Source organism: Bombina bombina, chromosome 1 (genome assembly GCF_027579735.1).
Source record: "Bombina bombina isolate aBomBom1 chromosome 1, aBomBom1.pri, whole genome shotgun sequence".
Taxonomy (NCBI): Eukaryota; Metazoa; Chordata; class Amphibia; order Anura; family Bombinatoridae; genus Bombina; species Bombina bombina.
Genome location: NC_069499.1, coordinates 684,031,210 through 684,052,051, shown reverse-complemented (window position 1 = coordinate 684,052,051; position 20,842 = coordinate 684,031,210). Strand labels below are relative to the sequence as shown.

The 20,842-nt window shown below is 37.1% G+C and overlaps 1 protein-coding gene across 1 annotated transcript in view; it reads left to right on the top strand.

The window, feature by feature from the left end:
• The window catches only part of NRK (Nik related kinase), a 575,538-nt gene that overhangs the window by 313,557 nt on the left and 241,139 nt on the right, over positions 1-20,842 (top strand). Inside the window, exons 14-15 of the mRNA XM_053699167.1 lie at positions 862-927; positions 17,742-17,900. Of these exons, the coding sequence (XP_053555142.1) occupies positions 862-927; positions 17,742-17,900 (225 nt within the window). The remainder of the gene's footprint in view (positions 1-861; positions 928-17,741; positions 17,901-20,842) is intronic.

The window sequence follows — 20,842 nt, the reverse complement described above, 5'->3', positions numbered from 1 at the left end:
ATGGCGGCGGTATAGGGGGGGCAGGATAGGGGTTAATAAATTCATTATAGGTGGCAACGGTGTAGGGGGGGCAGATTAGGGGTTAATAAGTTTAATATAGGTGGCAGCGGGGTCCGGGAGCGGCGGTTTAGGGGTTAAACAATTTATTTAGTTGCGGCGGGGTCTGGGAGCAGCGGTTTAGGGGTTACTCAGTTTATTAGAGTGGCGGTGGGCTCCGGGAGCGGCGGTTTAGGGGTTACCATGTTTAATATTGGTGGCGGCGGTGTAGGGGGGCAGATTAGGGGTGTTTAGACTCGGGGTACATGTTAGGGTGTTAGGTGTAGACAGCTCCCATAGAAATCAATGGGATGTCGGGCAGCAGCAAACATGAACTTTCGCTATGGTCAGACTCCCATTGATTCCTATAAGATCCGCCGCCTCCAGGGGGGCGGATTGAAAACCAGGTTCGCTGGGCCGGAAAAGTGCTGAGCGTACCTGGTAGTCATTTGATAACTTCCAAAAGTAGTCAGATTGTGCCGAACTTGCATTCGGAACATCTGGAGTGACGTAAGAATCGATCTGTGTCGGACTGAGTCCGGCGGATCGAAGCTTACGTCACTATATTCTACTTTTGCCGGGCAGCAGGGCTTGATAACTTAGGCGAATCAGCCTCGCCACAAATGCGCTGCAGAATTCCAGCGTATTTGAGGTTGACGGCTTGATAACTAGAGGCCTCAGGATCAATTTGTGTGGAGAGAATTATTTGTTACTGAGATACGTTATTTCTATGTAGAAGAAAAATATTTCTAAAAATGTTAACTCTATTACAGTTAATTCAAATATGATAATGTTTAGTGAGAAGAATACCTTGTCTTCATGCAGAATGAAGATTTCTGGAAGAAAACGGATATAGGTTGCAAACCAGTGGAGATCTTACTACATGGAGAGGTAAGTGGATGACACAGAAGGTAGATATAATGACTTTGCTAATATAATTTGTTTAAAAAAAATAGAAGTAATAGCTAGTGTCATCCACATTGTAATACAGATTCAAATATATACATTTATATTATAATCTTATTAGATGCAATTGGTTGAAGGCTACACAAGCACAAATTTTAAGTATTACATGGCAATAATTGACTTCCTCTGACAACAAATATGTACAGTTTTTAATGGGTATCCAATTCTAGCTAGCAAGATACTGCTCCTGTCATATGCAATTGTCTCTTGTAACAGAATACACCCCCCCCCCCCCAAAAAAAGCATATTTTTAATGTGCTCCTAAATGGTTTAAAATACATCTCACATTTCTATACCTATTGTCTAAAGCTTATGTTCCAATGTCCATGGGTGAATAGAAATTGTGCAAGCATAGAAGCAATGAATAGTTTACATATAAAATGTTACAAAGAAAAAAAAAACTGATTTATTGAGTAAATGTGCACACACATATAATATACTTTAAGTACAGCTGGGAATGAATAGGTGTTAAATTGCTTAAAAATGATATAGTAGACACATGTAAGTGCTCTGTAAGAATGCTTTGAAACTTAAAGGAATTCTCTAGTGTAAAATTAAGATGCTCTATTTTATTACAGCAAATATACTTCTTTTACTATGGGGTGGATTTTTCTTGTTGTTGGCAATCTTTCCAAGTCAAATACAGCCAAGATTGTTCATTCAAACAATATTTGATCTCCATTTTCCCTCAATGGCACTCAGAACTGCTGATAATAGATGCTGGTCACTGAAATATCAAATGGGTTAATAGCGTTAATAGAGTCTGTGTGTGTGTTTTGCAATTGGATGGAGTGGTGTTTATGATGTGTTCATCTGAATGTTATTTGTATATAGGGATGCTGGGTATACTGGGCATGTTTCATCAAATATATTTTTTTAAACTTTTAAAATGTTTAAAGTATTTTGTTTTATTCATATTTAATTCAATAAGAAAAATGTGTTTTCTTGTTTGGCAAGATTTTATCTAAAATTAAGAAAAATACTAGGGTAAATCAATTTAAGAAGAAAGTTACTGCAACTTATCTCAACTTCTAAAATTGGATTTTTACAGTTCTTATGCTTTAAATCATGAAACCATTAAATGGTGAGGTTTAAAATCTATCCAAACCTCACTGTACAGAATACGATTTGTGTTTGCAGTGTATTTATTATTGTGAGAAGGTGGTGTCGCAAGATTCTATGTACTGTAAATCACAGTTTTTCAAAAGAGATTTTTTTTGGGGGAGTTCTCTTTAATGTTAAAACCTGTGCAACTGATCTAAAATGCAAACTGTTAAACTCCAATCACAAATATGTGATTTCTGATAGAAATCCCATTAAAAAAAAAGATAAAATTACTTAAACCGAATCACAAAAATGCAAATATGAAATAAAAGCAAATTTTTAAAGCACGATTGCTAAACACCATTTCTATATGTTGTGGTCGTGATTTTCATTTTCTTGCATATCCTGTAGATCTCATTTGCTGTACGTGTGTATGTCTATTAAATACATATACATGTGTAAATGTCTGTCCCTCTCACTGCTAAAAGACTATACAGTAGTGCTGAATATATTATGGGCTTGTATTAATAAAGGACATATACTTATATATACATCTGAAATAGTGCCTGTGATCATTTCAGAGTGGATTACAACATAAAATAATTATTCCAAATTTTCTTGGAATACTGTCAAACAGGCCAGTTTTACACTTTATCATTGAATTCAATTTGCCCATTTTGTTTCTGAAATAGCCTATGTTCAGGAGAATTGTGACTGCCAAACCATTGCTGTCTGTGCATCATATGGGTCATTTTCCTGCTATCTGCCCGGATCCAATCTGAATTTTTCTCAATATGGAAATGGTGTTATCAAGGATTGCGGTCACTCAGAGCTTGAAAAAACACTGTTTAGGAGATAAACAGGATTGAGATAGAATGAAATGAACCCCTATGTGTTTCACTTTTTCAAACAGGTTAGATATATAGCCATAGCTGTATTCCTAGAACACCCTGATTCTGATCCAGAGGAGGATAAGACTTGATTGGTGCATATTCATGTATGCCCACATCTCATTCGCTCATCAGTTGTAACCTCATCTGATTGGCACAGAGCACAGTTTTAAACGCATATTTCACAACTTTAGGGAGGTTAAACAGAAAGTCAATGAAAATAATTGAGTCAAATATAAAATGCTTGAACAAAACAGAGCATTTTATTTTTACACTTTAATGTCCATTTAAATGTTCTACCTTTAAATATGTCCATAGTGCATTTCTCAGATTAAGACTTTATTGTACTGAGACTGTAATTTCTATTCATTGTCAGTTCTTTAAATAGAGGGTAAATTATTGGGTTAAGCAGAACACTGGTATTTTGCCCTTAAAAGTGAATCAAAGTGCAAATAGAAAATTTAGTATTTTATTGCACTATCTATACTATAATTGCGTTTGTTCGCTGCATCCAGGTGGATTCAGAAAATGGCAGGGTGGTGAAAGAATCGACCGCCCTGTCATTTTCCGAATCCACTGGGATGCAGTGAAGGCAAACGGAGCATTAAAAAAAAAAATACCTAATCGCCCGCATTATTAAAAAAAAGACCTAACCGCCCACAATAAGTATTTTAAAAATCATCTAACCGCCCGCATTAAGTTTTAAGAAAAAAAAATGCCTAATAAAATGATTAACTCCTAAGTCCACCAACCCTAACATTGCAAACTACCAAATACATATATTAACCTCTAAACTGCCATCCACCACCAATGCAATAAACTAATTTAACTATTAACTCCTATACCGCCAACCCCACAACGCAAATAAATAAGTTAAAGACTAAACCCCTTAACTAACAACCTCTAAATTAACCCCTTAATTACATAACATAGTAAAAAACTACATTATACTTAAAAAAAAAAAAAAGATTTCATTACATTAATCTATAATTACAAAAAATAAAAAACGCTAACATTACGGAAAATAATAAACCAAATTATCAAACATTAAAAAATTAAGCCTAATCCCTATGAATATAAAAAAGCCCCCCCAAAATAAAAATACCCCCTAATCTAAGAATAAACTACCAATAGCCCTTAAAAGGGCCTTTTGTAGGGCATTGCCCTAAATTAAACAGCTGTTTTAAGATTAAAAAATACTAAGTCCCCTCTAACAGTAAAAAAACCCACCCACCAAACCCCCCAAAATAAAAAACCTAACACTAAAAAAACCTAAGCTACACATTGCCCATAAAGGGGTATTTGTATGGGCATTGCCCTTAAAAGGGCATTCAGCTCTTTTTCACTGCCCTTAAAAGGGGATTCAGTTATTTTTTTTTAAGTGCACAAAAAACCCTAATTAAAAAAAAAAAAAAAAAAAAAAAAATACCTAACACTAAAGCCCCAAATAGGTACTCACGGTTCCTGAAGTCCGGCAGAGAAGGTCTTCTTCCAGACGGGTCCATCATCTTCATCCACAGCGAAAGGCGGCGCGGAGCTGAGATGGGGAGCAGTGTTTCCAGATGTAGCGATCCTTGGAGGCGGCGGCCTGGAAACACCGCTCCACATCTCTGCGACACGCCGTCTTTGCAATGGATGAAGATGATGGACCCATCTGGAAGAAGATCTTCTCCGCTTGACTTCAGGGACCATGAGTACCAATTTGGTGCTTTAGTAATAGGGTTTTTTTTAAAAAAAATTTTTTTGGGGGGGGTATTTTTTAAATAAGGGTTTTTTGGGCACTTTGAAAAATAGCTGAATGCCTTTTTAAGGTCAGTAAAAAAGAGCTGAATGCCCTTTTAAGGTCAGTGAAAAAGAGCTGAATGCCCATACAAATGCCCCTTTAGGAGCAATGAGTAGTTTAGGTTTTTTTATTTTGGGGGTTTGGTGGGTGGGGGGTTTTACTGTTAGAGGGGGGCTTAGTATATTTTTAGGAAAAAGAGCTGTTTAACTTAGGGCAATGCCCTACAAAAGGCCCTTTTAAGGGATATTGGTAGTTCCAATCAGCCAATAGAATGCAAGATCAATCCTATTGGCTGATTGGATCAGCCAATATGATTGAACTTCAATCCTATTGACTGATTGCATCAGCCAATAGGATTTTTTCTACCTTAATTCCGATTGACTGATAGAATTCTATCAGCCAATCGAAATCTAAGGGACGCCATCTTGGATGACGTCACTTAAAGGTACCTTCATTCAGCTTTAGTCGTCGGATGAAGAGGATGCTCCGCGTCGGATGTCTTGAAGATGGACCTGCTCCGCGTCGGATGGATGAAGATAGAAGATGCCATCTGGATGAAGACTTCTGCCCGTCTGGAGGACCACTTCGCCCGGCTTGGATGAAGACTTCTCCCGGCTTCCTTGAGGACTTCGGCCCGGCTTGGATGAAGACTTCTCCCAGTAAGTCGATCTTCAGGGGGTTAGTGTTAAGTTTTTTTAAGGGTGTATTGGGTGGGTTTTATTTTTAGGTTAGGGACTTTGGGCTGCAATAGAGCTAACTGCCCTTTTAAGGGCAATGCCCACCCAAATGCCCTTTTCAGGGCAATGGGGAGATTAGGTTTTTTTAGATGGTATTTTATTTGGGGGGTTGGTTGTGTGGGTGGTGGGTTTTACTGTTGGGGGGTTGTTTGTATTTTTTTTTACAGGTAAAAGAGCTGATTACTTTGGGGCAATGCCCAGCAAAAGGCCCTTATAAGGGCTATTGGTAGTTTAGTTTAGGCTAGGGTTTTTTTATTTTTGGGGGCTTTTTTTATTTTAATAGCTATTAGATTAGGTGTAATTAGTTTAAATATCTGTAATTTGTTTATTATTTTCTGTAATTTTTTTTTTTATTTTTTTTTGTACTTTAGATAATTTAATTTAGGTAATTGAATTTAATTTAGTTAATTTATTTAAATATAGTGTAGTGTTAGGTGTTCGAGTAACTTAGGTTAAGTTTTATTTTACAGGTACTTTTGTATTTATTATAGCTAGGTAGTTATTAAATAGTTAATAACTATTTAATAACTATTCTACTTAGTTAAAATAAATACAAACATGCCTGTAAAATAAAAATAAACCCTACGCTAGCTACAATGTAACTATTAGTTATATTGTAGCTATTTTAGGGATTATTTTATAGGTAAGTATTTAGTTTTAAATAGTTAATGATAGTAATATTTATTTAGATTTATTGTAATTATATTTAAGTTAGGGGGTGTTAGGGTTAGACTTAGGTTTAGGGGTTGATAACTTTAATATAGTGGCGGCGACGTTGGGGGCGGCAGATTATGGGTTAATAAATAGTATGTAGGTGTCGGCGATGTTGGGGGCAGCAGATTAGGGGTCAATATATATAATGTAGGTGGCGGCGGTGTCCGGAGCGGCAGATTAGGGGTTAATAATTATAATGTAGGTGTCGGCGATGTCGGGGGTGGCAGATTAGGGGTTAATAAATATAATGTAGGTGTCGGCGATGTTGGGGGCAGCATATTAGGGGTTCATAAATATAATGTAGGTGGCGGTGTCCGGAGCGGCAGATTAGGGGTTAATAATTTTATTTTAGTGTTTGCGATGCAGGAGGGCCTCGGTTTAGGGGTTAATAGTTTATGGGTGTTAGTGTACTTTTTAGCACTTTAGTTATGAGTTTTATGTTACAGCGTTGTACCATAAAACTCATAACTACTGACTTTTAAATGCGTTAGGACTCTTGACAGGGTAGGGTGTACCACTCACTTTTTGGCCTCCAAGGACAGACTCGTAATATCAGCGCTATGGAAGTCCCATAGAAAAAGACTTTACAAAGTTTACATAAGTCGGTTTGTGGTAAGGCCAAAGAAGTGTGCGGTCACCCTAAACCTTCAAGACTCGTAATAGCAGCGGTAGGGAAAAAGCAGTGTTAGGGCCTCTTAACGCTACTTATTTACCCTTATAAATAAATAACGCACAACTCGTAATCTAGCCGATAGATTTTTTAATATTTTGTAATTTTAGGATTTTTTTTAGTTTTTATTTAGGATAGTAGTTTGTCCAACTAGGGTGTTGCTATACCTGTATTTTATTATATATAAAATATTTTTGATATATTTAGGACAGTGGTCGATAAAAATAAAGTATTGCTACACCTGTAGCTTAAATATTTATATAAAAGCAGAGTTACAAAATAAGTTGTTTCTACATCTGTAGTTAAAAATTAATTAGACTGCCCTCACGGCAGGCTTATCAACTAGTTATATATAGTTTAATTATGTTTTCTGCAACATAAGTCAGCCCCCCGAGCAGGGCAATGCACTACTGGAACCTAGCTAAATATAGACCTCAATAAAGGACAAGAGGCATATGTGTGTACTGCATTACTACCTAGGTATGCTTTTCCAGGGAGCACAATTCTTACACGAAAGCAAGAGGTGTTAAATGTCCCTTTAAGTTATTATGTAGACTTCTATCAGCCAATCGGAATTCAAGGGACACCATCTTGGATGACGTCATTTAAAGGAACCTTCATTCTTCAAGAGGATTCGAAAGAAGAGGATGCTCTGCGCCGGATGTCTTGAAGATGGAGCTGCTCCACGTTGGAAGGATGAAGATAGAAGATGCCATCTGGATGAAGACCTGCCCGCCTGGATGAAGACTTCTCCTGGCTTCATTGGGGACTTATTGCCGTTTGGATGAAGACTTCTCCGGGCTTCGTTGAGGATGGATGTCCAGTCTTCAAAAACTGTAAGTGGATCTTCGGGGGTTAGTGTTAGTTTTTTAAGGGTTTATTGGGTGGGTTTTATTTTTAGATTAGGGTTTGGGCTGAAAAAGAGCTAACTGCCCTTTTAAGGGCAATGCCCATCCAAATGCCCTTTTCAGGGCAATGGGGAGCTTAGATTTTTTTAGATAGGATTTTTTTGGGGGGGTTTGGTTGTGTGGGTGGTGGGTTTTACTGTTGGGGGGTTGTTTGCATTTTTTTTTTACAGGTAAAAGAGCTGATTTCTTTGGGGCAATGCCCCAAAAAGGCCCTTTTAAGGGCTATTGGCAGTTTAGTTTAGGCTAGGGTTTTTTTTTTTTTTTTTTTTTTTTTTGTTTTGTTTTTGATAGGGCTATTAGATTAGGTGTAATTTAGTTAATTGTATTTAATTGATGTAACTGATTTAATTGTAGTGTAAGGTTAGGTGTTAGAGTAAGACAGGTTAGGTTTTATTTTATAGGTAAATTTGTATTTATTTTAACTAGGTAGTTAGTAAATAGCTAATAACTATTTGCTAACTAGTCTACCTAGTTAAAATAAATACAAACTTACCTGTGTGAAATAAAAATAAAACCTAAGATAGCTACAATATAACTATTAGTTATATTGTAGCTAGCTTAGGGTTTATTTTATAGGTAAGTATTTAGTTTTAGTTTTTAGGAATAATTTTGGTATTAATTGTAATTTTGATTTAGATTTATTTTAATTATGTTAAAGTTAGTGGTGTTAGGGTTAGGGTTAGACTTAGGGTTAGGTTTAGGGGTTAATAACTTTAGTATAGTGGTGGCGACGTTGGGGGCGGCAGATTAGGGGTTAATAAGTGTAGGTAGGTGGCAGCAATGTCAGGGGTGGCAGATTAGGGATGTTTAGACTCAGGGTTTATGTTAGGGTGTTAGGTGTAAACATAACTTTTCTTTCCCCATAGGAACCAATGGGGTTGCGTTATGGAGCTTTACGCTCCTTTATTGCTTGTGTTAGGCTTTTTTTTAGCCGGCTCTCCCCATTGATGTCTATGGGGAAATCGTGCACGAGCACGTAAAACCAGCTCAAAGCAGCGCTGGTATTTGTGTGCGGTATGAAGCTCAATTTTGCTCAACGCTGACATATTGCCTGCTGACGCCGGGTTTTCGCAAACCTGTAATAGCAGCGCTAAAGGGAGGTGAGGGTGGAAATAACTTGCAAGTTAGCACCGAGCCGCTCATAACGCAAAACTCGTAATCTAGCCGAAAGTGTTTAATTTCCTTTTAAAATACTACTTAAAATCCAAGAAGTATGGCAGCAATCAGTAGTTTAACAAATGGTCTTTATTTGGAGCACAGCAAACAAAGCAGCAACGTTTCGGAAGCTTCCTCCCTTTGTCAAGCATAAAACATTGTGGTAACAAGCTTCTTAATATACCCACATCCACTAGGTGGCAGCAAAGAGTAATTTCCTCCTATATAGGATACATTTTAACTCATTCATTTACTTGGCACATTACAAAAAGTTTTACCACATCAATATATTACAAAGATACAAATTAAAGATTAAAAAGTATATATATTAAATTGTTTCAAAATATACAATCAAAATTGATACAATATTTAACTATATATACACATAGTGCAAGAATCATTCCTTATAAACTAAAGTAAATAATTATTGGAGATGCAAAAAAAAGGTTACAAATATTGCTTAGCAAAGAAAGAACATCAGCACAGAAAACAAACCCAAGGTTATTCTATAGGAACACTGACAAATCCCAATCCTTGTTAAGCCCTATAGGTTGGAGGGTGTTCAACTCAAAAATCCAAAATCTCTCTCTTTGATGGAGCAACAACTCCCTATTACCTCCTCTCCTGGGAATAGGGACATAATCAATCACTTGAAATCGTAATTGGTTAATGGCAATTAACTGACATTTTTTCTTTCATGATTTAGAAAGAGCATATACTTTTAAACAACTTTATACTTTGCTTCTATTATCTAATTTGCTTCATTTTCTTGATATCCTTTGCAGAAATGCATATCTAGATAGGCTCAGTAGCTACTGATTGGTGGCTGCACATAGATGCCTCATATGACTGGCTCACCCATGTGCATTGCTATTTCTTCAACAAAGGATATTTTAAGAATTAAGCAAATTAGATAATAGAAGTACATTGGAATGTTGTTTATCTGAATCATGAAAGAAAACTTTTAAGTTTAGTATTCCTTTAATAATGTTTAATAGAGGTTTTTTGCAAATCCATGAATATTTTTAGGACTTCTCCATTTACTCAAAAAATGTTTAATTTATTTTAAATTCTATGGGCCATATTACAAGTGGCATGTAAACTTTTAACCAAGGCGGGTTAGACTTAGCACACGTATTACAAGTTGAAAGTAAATTGTTTGAGCAAGAGCAAAACTCATTGTACACTATCTTCAGGACTTTGGATATTGTGACTGCGTTAACTTCTGCGAGTTTTAAAAAAAACTAACAAATTACTTGCACGCTAACCTGACAATGCGTAAGACCTACAGCACAAAATCCGAAGGTAGTATTGAATATTTTACATTCCAATGTTCTTCAGATAGAAGACAATGTTTTTTTTATTCTATAGTAATATATGAAGGTTTATATATATATATATATATATATATATATATATACTCAGTGGTCACTTTATTAGGTAATCCTTGCTAGTACCGGGTTGGACCCACTTTTGCCTTCAAAACTGCCTTAATTCTTCATGGCATAGATTCAACAAGGTGTTGGAAACATTCCTCAGAGATTTTGGTCCATATTGACATGATAGCATTATGCAGTTACTGCAGATTTGTCGGCTGCACATCCATGATGCGTATCTCCTGTTCCACCACATCCCAAAGGTGCTCTATTGGATTGAGATCTGGTGACTCTGAAGGCCATTGGACTACAGTGAACTCATTGTCATGTTCAAGAAACCAGTTTGAGATGATTTGAGCTTTGTGACATGGTGCATTATCCTTCTGGAAGTAGCCATCAGAAGATGGGTACAATCTAGTCAGAAAAGAATTGGCCAATGTCAGCAACAATACCTAGGTAGGCCATGGTGTTTAAATGATGCTCAATTGGTACTAAGGGGTCCAAAGTGTGCCAAGAAAATATCCCCTACACCATTACACCAACACCACCAGCCTGAACCGTTGATACAAGGCAGGATGGATCCATGATTTAATGTTGTTTATGCCAAATTCTGACCCTATCATCTGAATGCCGCAGCTGAAATCGAGACTCATCAGAGCAGACAAAGTTTTTTCCAATCCTCTATTGTTCAATTTTGGTGGGCCTGTGCAAATTGTAGCTTCAGTTTCCTGTTCTTAGCTGACAAAAGTGGCACCCAATGTGGTCTTCTGCTGCTGTAGCCCATCTGCTTCAAGGTTTGAAGTGTTGTGCATTCAGAGATGGTATTCTGCAAAACGTGGTTGCAACAAGTGGTTTTTTGAGTTACTGTTGCCTTTCTATCTTCCCTAACCAGTCTGCCCATTCTCCTCTGACCTCTGACATCAGCAAGGAATTTTCGTCCACACGCTCACTGGATATTTTCTCTTTTTTGGACCATTCTCTGTAAACCCTAGAGATGATTGTGTGCGTGAAAATCCCAGTAGATCAGCAGTTTTTTAAATACTTAGACCAGCCCGTCTGGCACAAACAACCATGGCATGTTCAAAGTCACTTAAATCACCTTTCTTCCCTATTCTGATGCTCGGTTTGAACTTCAGCAAGTTGTCTTCACCACATCTAGATGCCTAAATGCAGTGAGTAGCTTATATGTGATTGGCTGATTAGCAGTTTGTGTTACCAAGCAATTAAGCAATTGAACTGGTGTACCTAATAAAGTGGCCAGTGAGAGTATATATATATATATATATATATATATGTATATATATATATATATATAGAGAGAGAGAGAGAGAGAGAGAGAGAGAGAGAGAGAAATATATATTTAAAAAAAAAAATCTTCTAAGTAAAGAACATTACATCCAAAGTATATAATATATATATATATATATATATATGTATATATATATATACTGTATATATATATATAGTGTATATATATACTGTATATGTACATATATGTATAAACATAATATCTATATGAATAATTTTTATCAGAAATTGTATATATAACACTTTATTTTAACATACTTATGCTGTGTTAGGTGCACAATATTTTTACTCCCTTACACTAGGTCTTCAGTTGCGCTAACTCGCTAAATTATGTTTGCGCTCAAGCACACCCGTACTTTCAACATGTAATATGCCTGCAAGTTAGCCCAGTCGCAATATTGCTTATCACGACCAGTGTTAACTTAGGAACTAGGCAAATACAATGCACTGCATGCTTCTTTTCTTTCATGTAATTGGCAAGAGTCCATGAGCTAGTGACATATGGGATATACAATCCTACCAGGAGGGGTAAAGTTTCCCAAACCTCAAAATGCCTATAAATACACCCCTCACCACACCCACAATTCAGATTTACAAACTTTGCCTCCTATGGAGGTGGTGAAGTAAGTTTGTGCTAAGATTTCTACGTTGATATGCGCTTCTCAGCATTGTTGAAGCCCGATTCCTCTCAGAGTACAGCGAATGTCAGAGGGACGTGAAGGGAGTATCTCCTATTGAATACGATGATTTCCCTAACGGGGGTCTTTTTCATGGGTTCTCTGTTATCGGTCGTAGAGATTCATCTCCTACCTCCCTTTTCAGATCAACGATATACTCTCAAATTTACCATTACCTCGACTAAAGAACTGTTTTAGTACTGGTTTGGCTATCTGCTATATGTGGATGGGTGTCTTTTGGTAAGTATGTTTTCATTTACTTAAGACACTCTCAGCTATGGTTTGGCGCTTTATGCAAATTATATAAAGTTCGAAATATATGTATTGTACTTATATTTGCCATGAGTCAGGTTCATGTATTTCCTTCTGCAGACTGTCAGTTTCATATTTGGGAATATAAACACTTTAAGAAATTTGTTTCTTACCTGGGGTTTAGTCTTTTTCAATTTGACTACTTTTGCATTTGCGGGTATTAGGCCCGCGGGTGCGTCAAATGTTAGACTTTATTGCGTCATTTTTGGCGCAAACTTTTTTGGCGCGGGAAATTATGTTTTTGACGCAACTTCGTCATTTCTGGCATCATACGTGACGTAGAGACCTTTCACACGGCGGCGTCATTAGTGACGCAAGTGTGTCATTTCCGGTCATTTTTGGCGCCAAAAAAGTTTTCGTTACGTTGTGCGTCATACTTGGCGCCAATTTTTCTTCATTATTTCAATACCCCATTGTTGTTTGCCTCCTGCTTTCTTTTCTATCAAGAGGCCTATGCTTTTGCATTTTTTCCCATTCCTGAAACGGTCATTTAAGGAAATAGATAATTTTGCTTTATATGTTGTTTTTTCTCTTACATTGAGCAAGATGTCCCAATCTGATCCTATCTCTAAAGTTTCTGCTGGAACATTGCTGCCTGACATCGGTTCTACCAAAGTTAAGTGCATTTGTTGTAAAATTGTAGAAATTATTCCACCTAATGTCATTTGTAATAGTTGTCATGATAAACTTTTACATACAGATAGTGTTTCTATCAGTAATAGTACATTGCCAGTTGCAGTTCCTTCAACTTCTAATGTGCATGATATACCTGTAAATTTTAAAGAATTTGTTTCTGAATCTATTATGAAGGCTTTGTCTGCATTTCCACCTTCTAATAAACGTTAAAGGTCTTTTAAAGCTTCTCATTTAGCTGATGAAATTTCAAATGACCAACAACATAATAATTCATCCTCTTCTGATGAGGATCTATCTGAAACAGAAGATCCTTCCTCAGATATTGACACTGACAAATCTACTTATTTATTTAAAATAGAGTATATGCGTTCTTTATTAAAAGAAGTGTTAATTACTTTGGATATTTAGGTAACCAGTCCTATTGACGTTCAGTCTAATAAACGTTTAAATGCTGTTTTTAAACCTCCTGTGGTTTCTCCAGGTGTTTTTCCTATTCCTGAAGCTATTTCTGATATGATTTCTAGGGAATGGAATAAACCAGGAACTTCCTTTATTCCTTCTTCAAGGTTTAAGAGATTGTATCCTTTACCAGCAAAATCTATAGAGTTTTGGGAAAAAATCCCCAAAGTTGATGGGGCTATTTCTACTCTTGCTAAACGTACCACTATTCCTATGGAAGATAGCACTTCCTTTAAGGATCCTTTAGACAGGAAGCTTGAATCTTATCTAAGGAAGGCCTATTTATATTCAGGTCATCTTCTCAGACCTGCTATTTCTTTGGGTGATGTTGCGGCTGCATCAACTTTCTGGTTGGAAAATTTAGCGCAACATGAATTGGATTCTGACATATCTAGCATTGTTTGCCTACTGCAACATGCTAATGATTTTATTTGTGATGCCATTTTTGATATTATCAAAATTGATGTTAGATCCATGTCTTTAGCGGTATTAGCTAGAAGAGCTTTGTGGCTTAAATCTTGGAATGCTGATATGACATCTAAATCTAGATTACTATCTCTTTCTTTCCAAGGTAATAATTTATTTGGTTCTCAGTTGGATTCTATTATTTCAACTATCACTGGAGGAAAAGGAGTTTTTTTGCCTCAGGATAAAAAACCTAAGGGTAAATCTAAGGCTTCTAACCGTTTTCGTTCCTTTCGTCAGAATAAGGAACAAAAACTCAATCCTCCTCCCAAGGAATCTGCTTCCAGTTGGAAGCCTTCCTCAAATTGGAATAAATCCAAGCCATTTAGGAAACTAAAGTCTGCCCCTAAGTCCGCATGAAGGTGCGGCCCTCATTCCAGCTCAGCAGGTAGGGGGCAGATTAAGGTTTTTCAAGGATTTTTGGATAAAATCTGTCCAAAATCATTGGATTCAGAGCATTGTCTCTCAAGGGTATCGAATAGGATTCAAAGTAAGACCTCCTGTGAGAAGATTTTTTCTCTCACACATTCCTGTAAATCCAGTAAAAGCTCAGGCTTTTCTGAAGTGTGTTTCAGACCTGTTGCTCTTCCATTTGGCCTAGCAACAGCTCCAAGAATCTTTTCAAGGGTTCTGGGTGCCCTATTATCTGTAATCAGAGAACAGGGTATTGCGGTGTTTCCTTATTTGGACGATATCTTGGTACTAGCTCAGTCTTCACATACTGCAGAATCTCACACGAATCAACTAGTGTTGTTTCTTCGGAAACATGGTTGGAGGATCAATTTAACAAAAAGTTTCTTGATTCCTCAGACAAGGGTCACCTTTTTAGGCTTCCAGATAGATTCAGTGTCCATGACTCTGTCTCTAACAGACAAGAGACGTTTAAGATTGGTCGCAGCATGTCGGCTCCTTCAGTCTCAGTCATTCCCTTCAGTGGCTATGTGCATGGAAGTTTTAGGTCTCATGACTGCAGCATCGGACGCAATCCCCTTTGCTCGTTTTCACATGAGACCTCTACAGCTTTGTATGCTGAATCAATGGTGCAGGGATTATACAAAGATATCACAATTAATATCCTTGAATCCCAATGTACGACACTCTCTGACATGGTGGATAGATCACCATCGTTTGGTTCAAGGTGCTTCTTTTGTTCGCCCAACCTGGACTGTGATCACAACAGATGCGAGTCTTTCAGGTTGGGGAGCTGTTTGGCGGTCTCTGACAGCACAAGGGGTTTGGAAATCTCAAGAGGCGAGATTACCAATAAATATTTTAGAACTCTGTGCAATTCTCAGGGCTCTTCAGTTCTGGCCTCTACTAAAGAGAGAACCGTTCATTTGTTTTCAGACAGACAATATCACAACTGTGGCTTATGTCAATCATCAGGGTGGGACTCACAGTCCCCAAGCTATGAAAGAAGTATCTCGGATACTTGCTTGGGTGGAATCCAGCTCCTGTCTAATCTCTGCGGTGCATATCCCAGGTGTAGACAATTTGGAGGCGGATTATCTCAGCCACCAGACTTTACATCCAGGGGAGTGGTCTCTCCATCCAGATGTGTTTTCTCAGATTGTTCAGATGTGGGGGCTTCCAGAGATAGATCTCATGGCCTCTCAATTAAACAAGAAACTTCCCAGATACTTGTCCAGGTCCAGGGATGTTCAGGCGGAAGCTGATACTTCCTTGGTGTTATCAACCTGCTTACATCTTCCCGCCTCTAGTTCTCCTTCCAAGAGTGATTTCCAAAATCATCATGGAACAGTCCTTTGTGTTGCTGGTGGCTCCAGCATGGCCACACAGGCTTTGGTATGCGGATCTGGTTTGGATGTCCAGTTGCCCGCCTTGGCCACTTCCGTTACGGCTGGACCTACTATCTCAAGGTCCGTTTTTTCCATCAGGATCTCAAATCATTAAATTTGAAGGTATGGAAAATGAACGCTTTGTTCTAAGTCATAGAGGTTTCTCTGATTCAGTGATTAATACTATGTTACAAGCTCGTAAATCTGTCTCTAGAAAGATTTATTATAGAGTTTGGAAGACTTACATTTCATGGTGTTCTTCTCATAATTTCTCCTGGCATTCTTTTAGAATTCCTAGAATTTTGCAGTTTCTTCAGGATGGTTTGGATAAGGGTTTGTCTGCAAGTTCCTTGAAAGGACAAATCTCCGCTCTTTCTGTTTTATTTCACAGAAAAATTGCTATACTTCCTGATATACACTGTTTTGTACAGGCTTTAGTTCATATTAAGCCTGTCATTAAGTCAATTTCTCCTCCTTGGAGTCTTAATTTGGTTCTGAGGGCTTTACTTGCTCCTCCATTTGAACCTATGCATACTTTGGACATTAAACTACTTTCTTGGAAAATGTTGTTCCTTTTGGCTATCTCTTCTGCTAGAAGAGTTTCTGAGCTATCTGCTCTTTCTTGTGAGTCTCCTTTTCTGATTTTTCATCATGATAAGGCAGTTTTGTGGACTTATTTTCAATTTTTACCTAAGGTTGTGAATTCTAACAACATTAGTAGAGAAATTGTTGTCCCTTCTTTATGTCCTAATCCTAAGAATTCTTTGGAGAAATCCTTACATTGTTTGGATGTGGTAAGAGCTTTGAAATATTATGTGGAAGCTACTAAAAATTTCAGGAAGACTTCTAGTCTATTTGTTTTATTTTCTGGTCCTAGGAAAGGTCAGAAAGCTTCTGCTATTTCCTTGGCTTCTTGGTTGAAACTTTTGATTCATCAAGCTTATTTGGAGTCGGGTCAAACCCCGCCTCAGAGAATTACAGCTCATTCTACTAGATCAGTCTCTACTTCATGGGCTTTTAAGAATGAAGCTTCAGTTGATCAGATTTGCAAAGCAGCCACTTGGTCCTCTTTGCATACATTTACTAAATTCTGATGTATTTGCTTCTTCGGAAGCAGTTTTTGGTAGAAAAGTTCTTCAGGCAGCTGTTTCAGTTTGATTCTTCTGCTTTTTGATTTAAGTTTTTTTCTTTCAAAAGTGAAAATAACTTATTTTTGGGTTGTGGATTATTTTCTCAGCGGAATATGGCTGTTTTTTGTTTTATTCCCTCCCTCTCTAGTGACTCTTGAGTGGAAGACTCCACATCTTGGGTATTGATATCCCATATGTCACTAGCTCATGGACTCTTGCCAATTAAATGAAAGAAAACATAATTTATGTAAGAACTTACCTGATAAATTCATTTCTTTCATATTGGCAAGAGTCCATGAGGCCCACCCTTTTTATGGTGGTTATGATTTTTTGTATAAAGCACAATTATTTCCAAATTTCCTTTGTTGATGCTTTCTACTCCTTTCTTTATCACCCCACTGCTTGGCTATTCGTTAAACTGAATTGTGGGTGTGGTGAGGGGTGTATTTATAGGCATTTTGAGGTTTGGGAAACTTTGCCCCTCCTGGTAGGATTGTATATCCCATATGTCACTAGCTCATGGACTCTTGCCAATATGAAAGAAATTAATTTATCAGGTAAGTTCTTACATAAATTATGTTATTTAGAATCAAGCACTAAATCTGCGCAGTTAGAATAATCCAACAAACCATTTACTTTTTTTTTTTTTTTTTGTGTTTTTGTTTTTTTACTACAGAAGAAAACAGATGAATCACAAAATCACAAAAAGTTTCACCGTACACTGCCAAAGGACCAGGCTCAGTTATTGATACTTCAGAATGATCACAAAGAAAAGAAGTTGGATATCCAAAAACACATCATTTCTAATCACCATTCTGTGGCTACAAGCACTGAGGTAAAATGTTATAAGTTTAGCAGAAAACATGGTTTGATAAAGCAGCAACCCACTAATACACTACAATATAGTGCCAAAATAGTTATCTAACCCATTTGTATGCTACCGTGTATATTCAGGTGACTTAAAGTACCACTAAAGTCAAAATTAAACTTTCATGATTAAGATAGAGCACACAGTTTCAAACTAATTTCCAATTCACATTCCATTATCTAAATTTGCACAATTACTTTATATACACACTTTCTGAGGGACCAGATCCTACTGAGCATGTGCAATATTCACAGCATTTACAAATATGTATTTTGTGATTGGCTGATGACTGTCACGTGATGCAGTAGGAAGGAAATAAAACTAACAGAAATTTGTTGAAACAATCTACTACTTATGTAAAATTTAAACTAAGTGATTTTGCATTGTCTATTTATTATGCATTTATAGATCAAACTACTCTACCGTGTTTAGTGGTCCTTTAAAAATACACTGACGTGTTATTTAATCCTCATGTTACAAGTTTTTGGATCTCTTCAAGTGTTCTTGTACTTAGGATATTTCCATCCATTAAAAAGAAACAACAAGTCTGTTTTCAAAACTTATTTTGTAATGGTTTCTCATGGTCTTGCATTTGGCATCCTCACCAATGGTAACTGAATCCCTGTTGCATGATTTTTAGCATGTTTTAAATGGCATTCCTTTTTTCACTATTATTTATTAAGGGCTAGATTAAAAGTGGAGCGCTAATTTATCGAACGTCCGCAAATGGGCAAATTTGCTTGTTTGTGGGTGCGTGATAAATAACCAGTCATTACACGTGGCTGATTATTTCTACTGCGAGCAATTAGTGCTTATAAAATTAACCAGAGATCAGATCTCTGATTAATTTTATAAATCTGCCCTAAATGCCCCAAAATACAGTCTAATACAATCGTACCATTTTTATCTTTTAATAAAATAACTGCACTAGGCAGTATGGGCGCGATCCGATATAAGGCGTAGTTTGCGGCGCAAGCGAGGGAACCCGCATCGCCCGCAGTTTCAGCTTGCATCTCGAGCTATCCAATATACGGCGCCGTCAGTTGCTAACGTGCCTTATGTCGGATAAACCAGCGATGTCCAGAAATCTGCGCAAGTACAAATTTCTGGCGTCCCCAGTGACTTACGCCACGTTAGAAACTGCCGGCGCCTACAAAACCTGACTAAAGTATGAAATCACACGCACTGTCTAACACGCCTCCCTAACATAGCCCGACACGTCTAACACGCCTCCCTAACATAGCCCGACTTGCCTAACCCTCTATCCGCTATCCCCCCTCACTATCCTAACAATAAAATATGTATTAACCCCTAAACCGCCGCTCCTGGACCCCGCCGCAACCTAATAAAGTTATTAACCCCTAAACCGCCGCTCCCGGACACCACCACCAGTTATATTAAATCTATAACCCCCTAAAGTGAGCCCCTACCCCGCCGCCATCAATATTAAATTATTTAACCCCTAAAATACTAAACTATCCCTACCACTAAACCTAAGTCTAACCCTACAAATAGCCCAGAAAAGGGCTTTTTGCGTGGCATTACCCCAAAGTAAACTGCTCTTTTGCCAGCCCTTAAAAGGGCTTTTGGCGGGGCTTTGTCACAAAGTAATCAGCTTTTTTGCCTACAATCTAAATCCCCCTACACCGCTGCCACCTATAATAAATGTATTAACCCCTAATCTAATCCCCCTTCACCGCCGCCAGCTATATTAACTATATTAACCCTGATTATATTAGGGTTAATATAGTTAATATAATTATTATATTATATATATTAACTATATTAACCCTAATTATATTAGGGTTAATATAGTTAATATCGTTATTATAATATATATATATTAAGTATAATAACCCTATCTAACTAACTAACATCCCTAACTAAACTCTTATTAAAATAAATCTAATATTAATATTATTAATTAAAATATTCCTATTTAAATCTAAATACTTACCTATAAAATAAACCCTAAGATAGCTACAATATAATTAATAATTACATTGTAGCTATGTTACGGTTTATATTTATTTTACAGGTAAATTGTTAATTATTTTAACTAGGTATAATAGCTATTAAATAGTTATTAACTATTTAATAGCTACCTAGTTAAAATAATGACCCAAATTACCTGTAAAATAAATCCTAACCTAAGTTACAAATACACCTACACTATCAATAAATTAAATAAACTACAAATATCTATCTAAAAATACAATTAAATAAACTAAACTAAATTACAAAAAATAAAAAAAGATTACAAGATTTTTAAGCTAATTACACCTATTCTAAGCCCCCTAATAAAATAATAAAGCCCCCCAAAATTAAAAAAAATCCCTACCCTATTCTAAATTAAAAAAAGTTCAAAGCTCTTTTACCTTACCAGCCCTTAAAAGGGCCTTTTGTGGGGCATGCCCCAAAGAAAACTGCTCTTTTGCCTGAAAAAAAAAACACAATACCACCCCCAACATTACAGCCCACCACCCACATACCCCTAATCTAACCCAAACCCCCCTTAAATAAACCTAACACTACCCCCCTGAAGATCTCCCTACCTTGTCTTCACCACACTGGGCCGAACTCCTCATCCGATCCGGGCGATGTCTTTATCCAATTGGCAAAGAAGAAGTCTTCATCCCGGCGATGTCTTTATCCAAGCGGCAGCAAAGTCTTCTTCCATCCAGCAGCATCTTCCATCAAGCGGCATCTTCAATCTTCATTCTTCGCTCCTCCAACGTGGAGCATCCATCCCAGCCGACGACTGAACGACGAATGAGGTACCTTTAAATAACATCATCCAAGATGGAGTCCATCGAATTCCGATTGGCTGATAGGTTTCTATCAGCCAATTGGAATTAAGGTAGAAAAATCTGATTGGCTGATTGAATCAGCCAATCAGATTCAAGTTC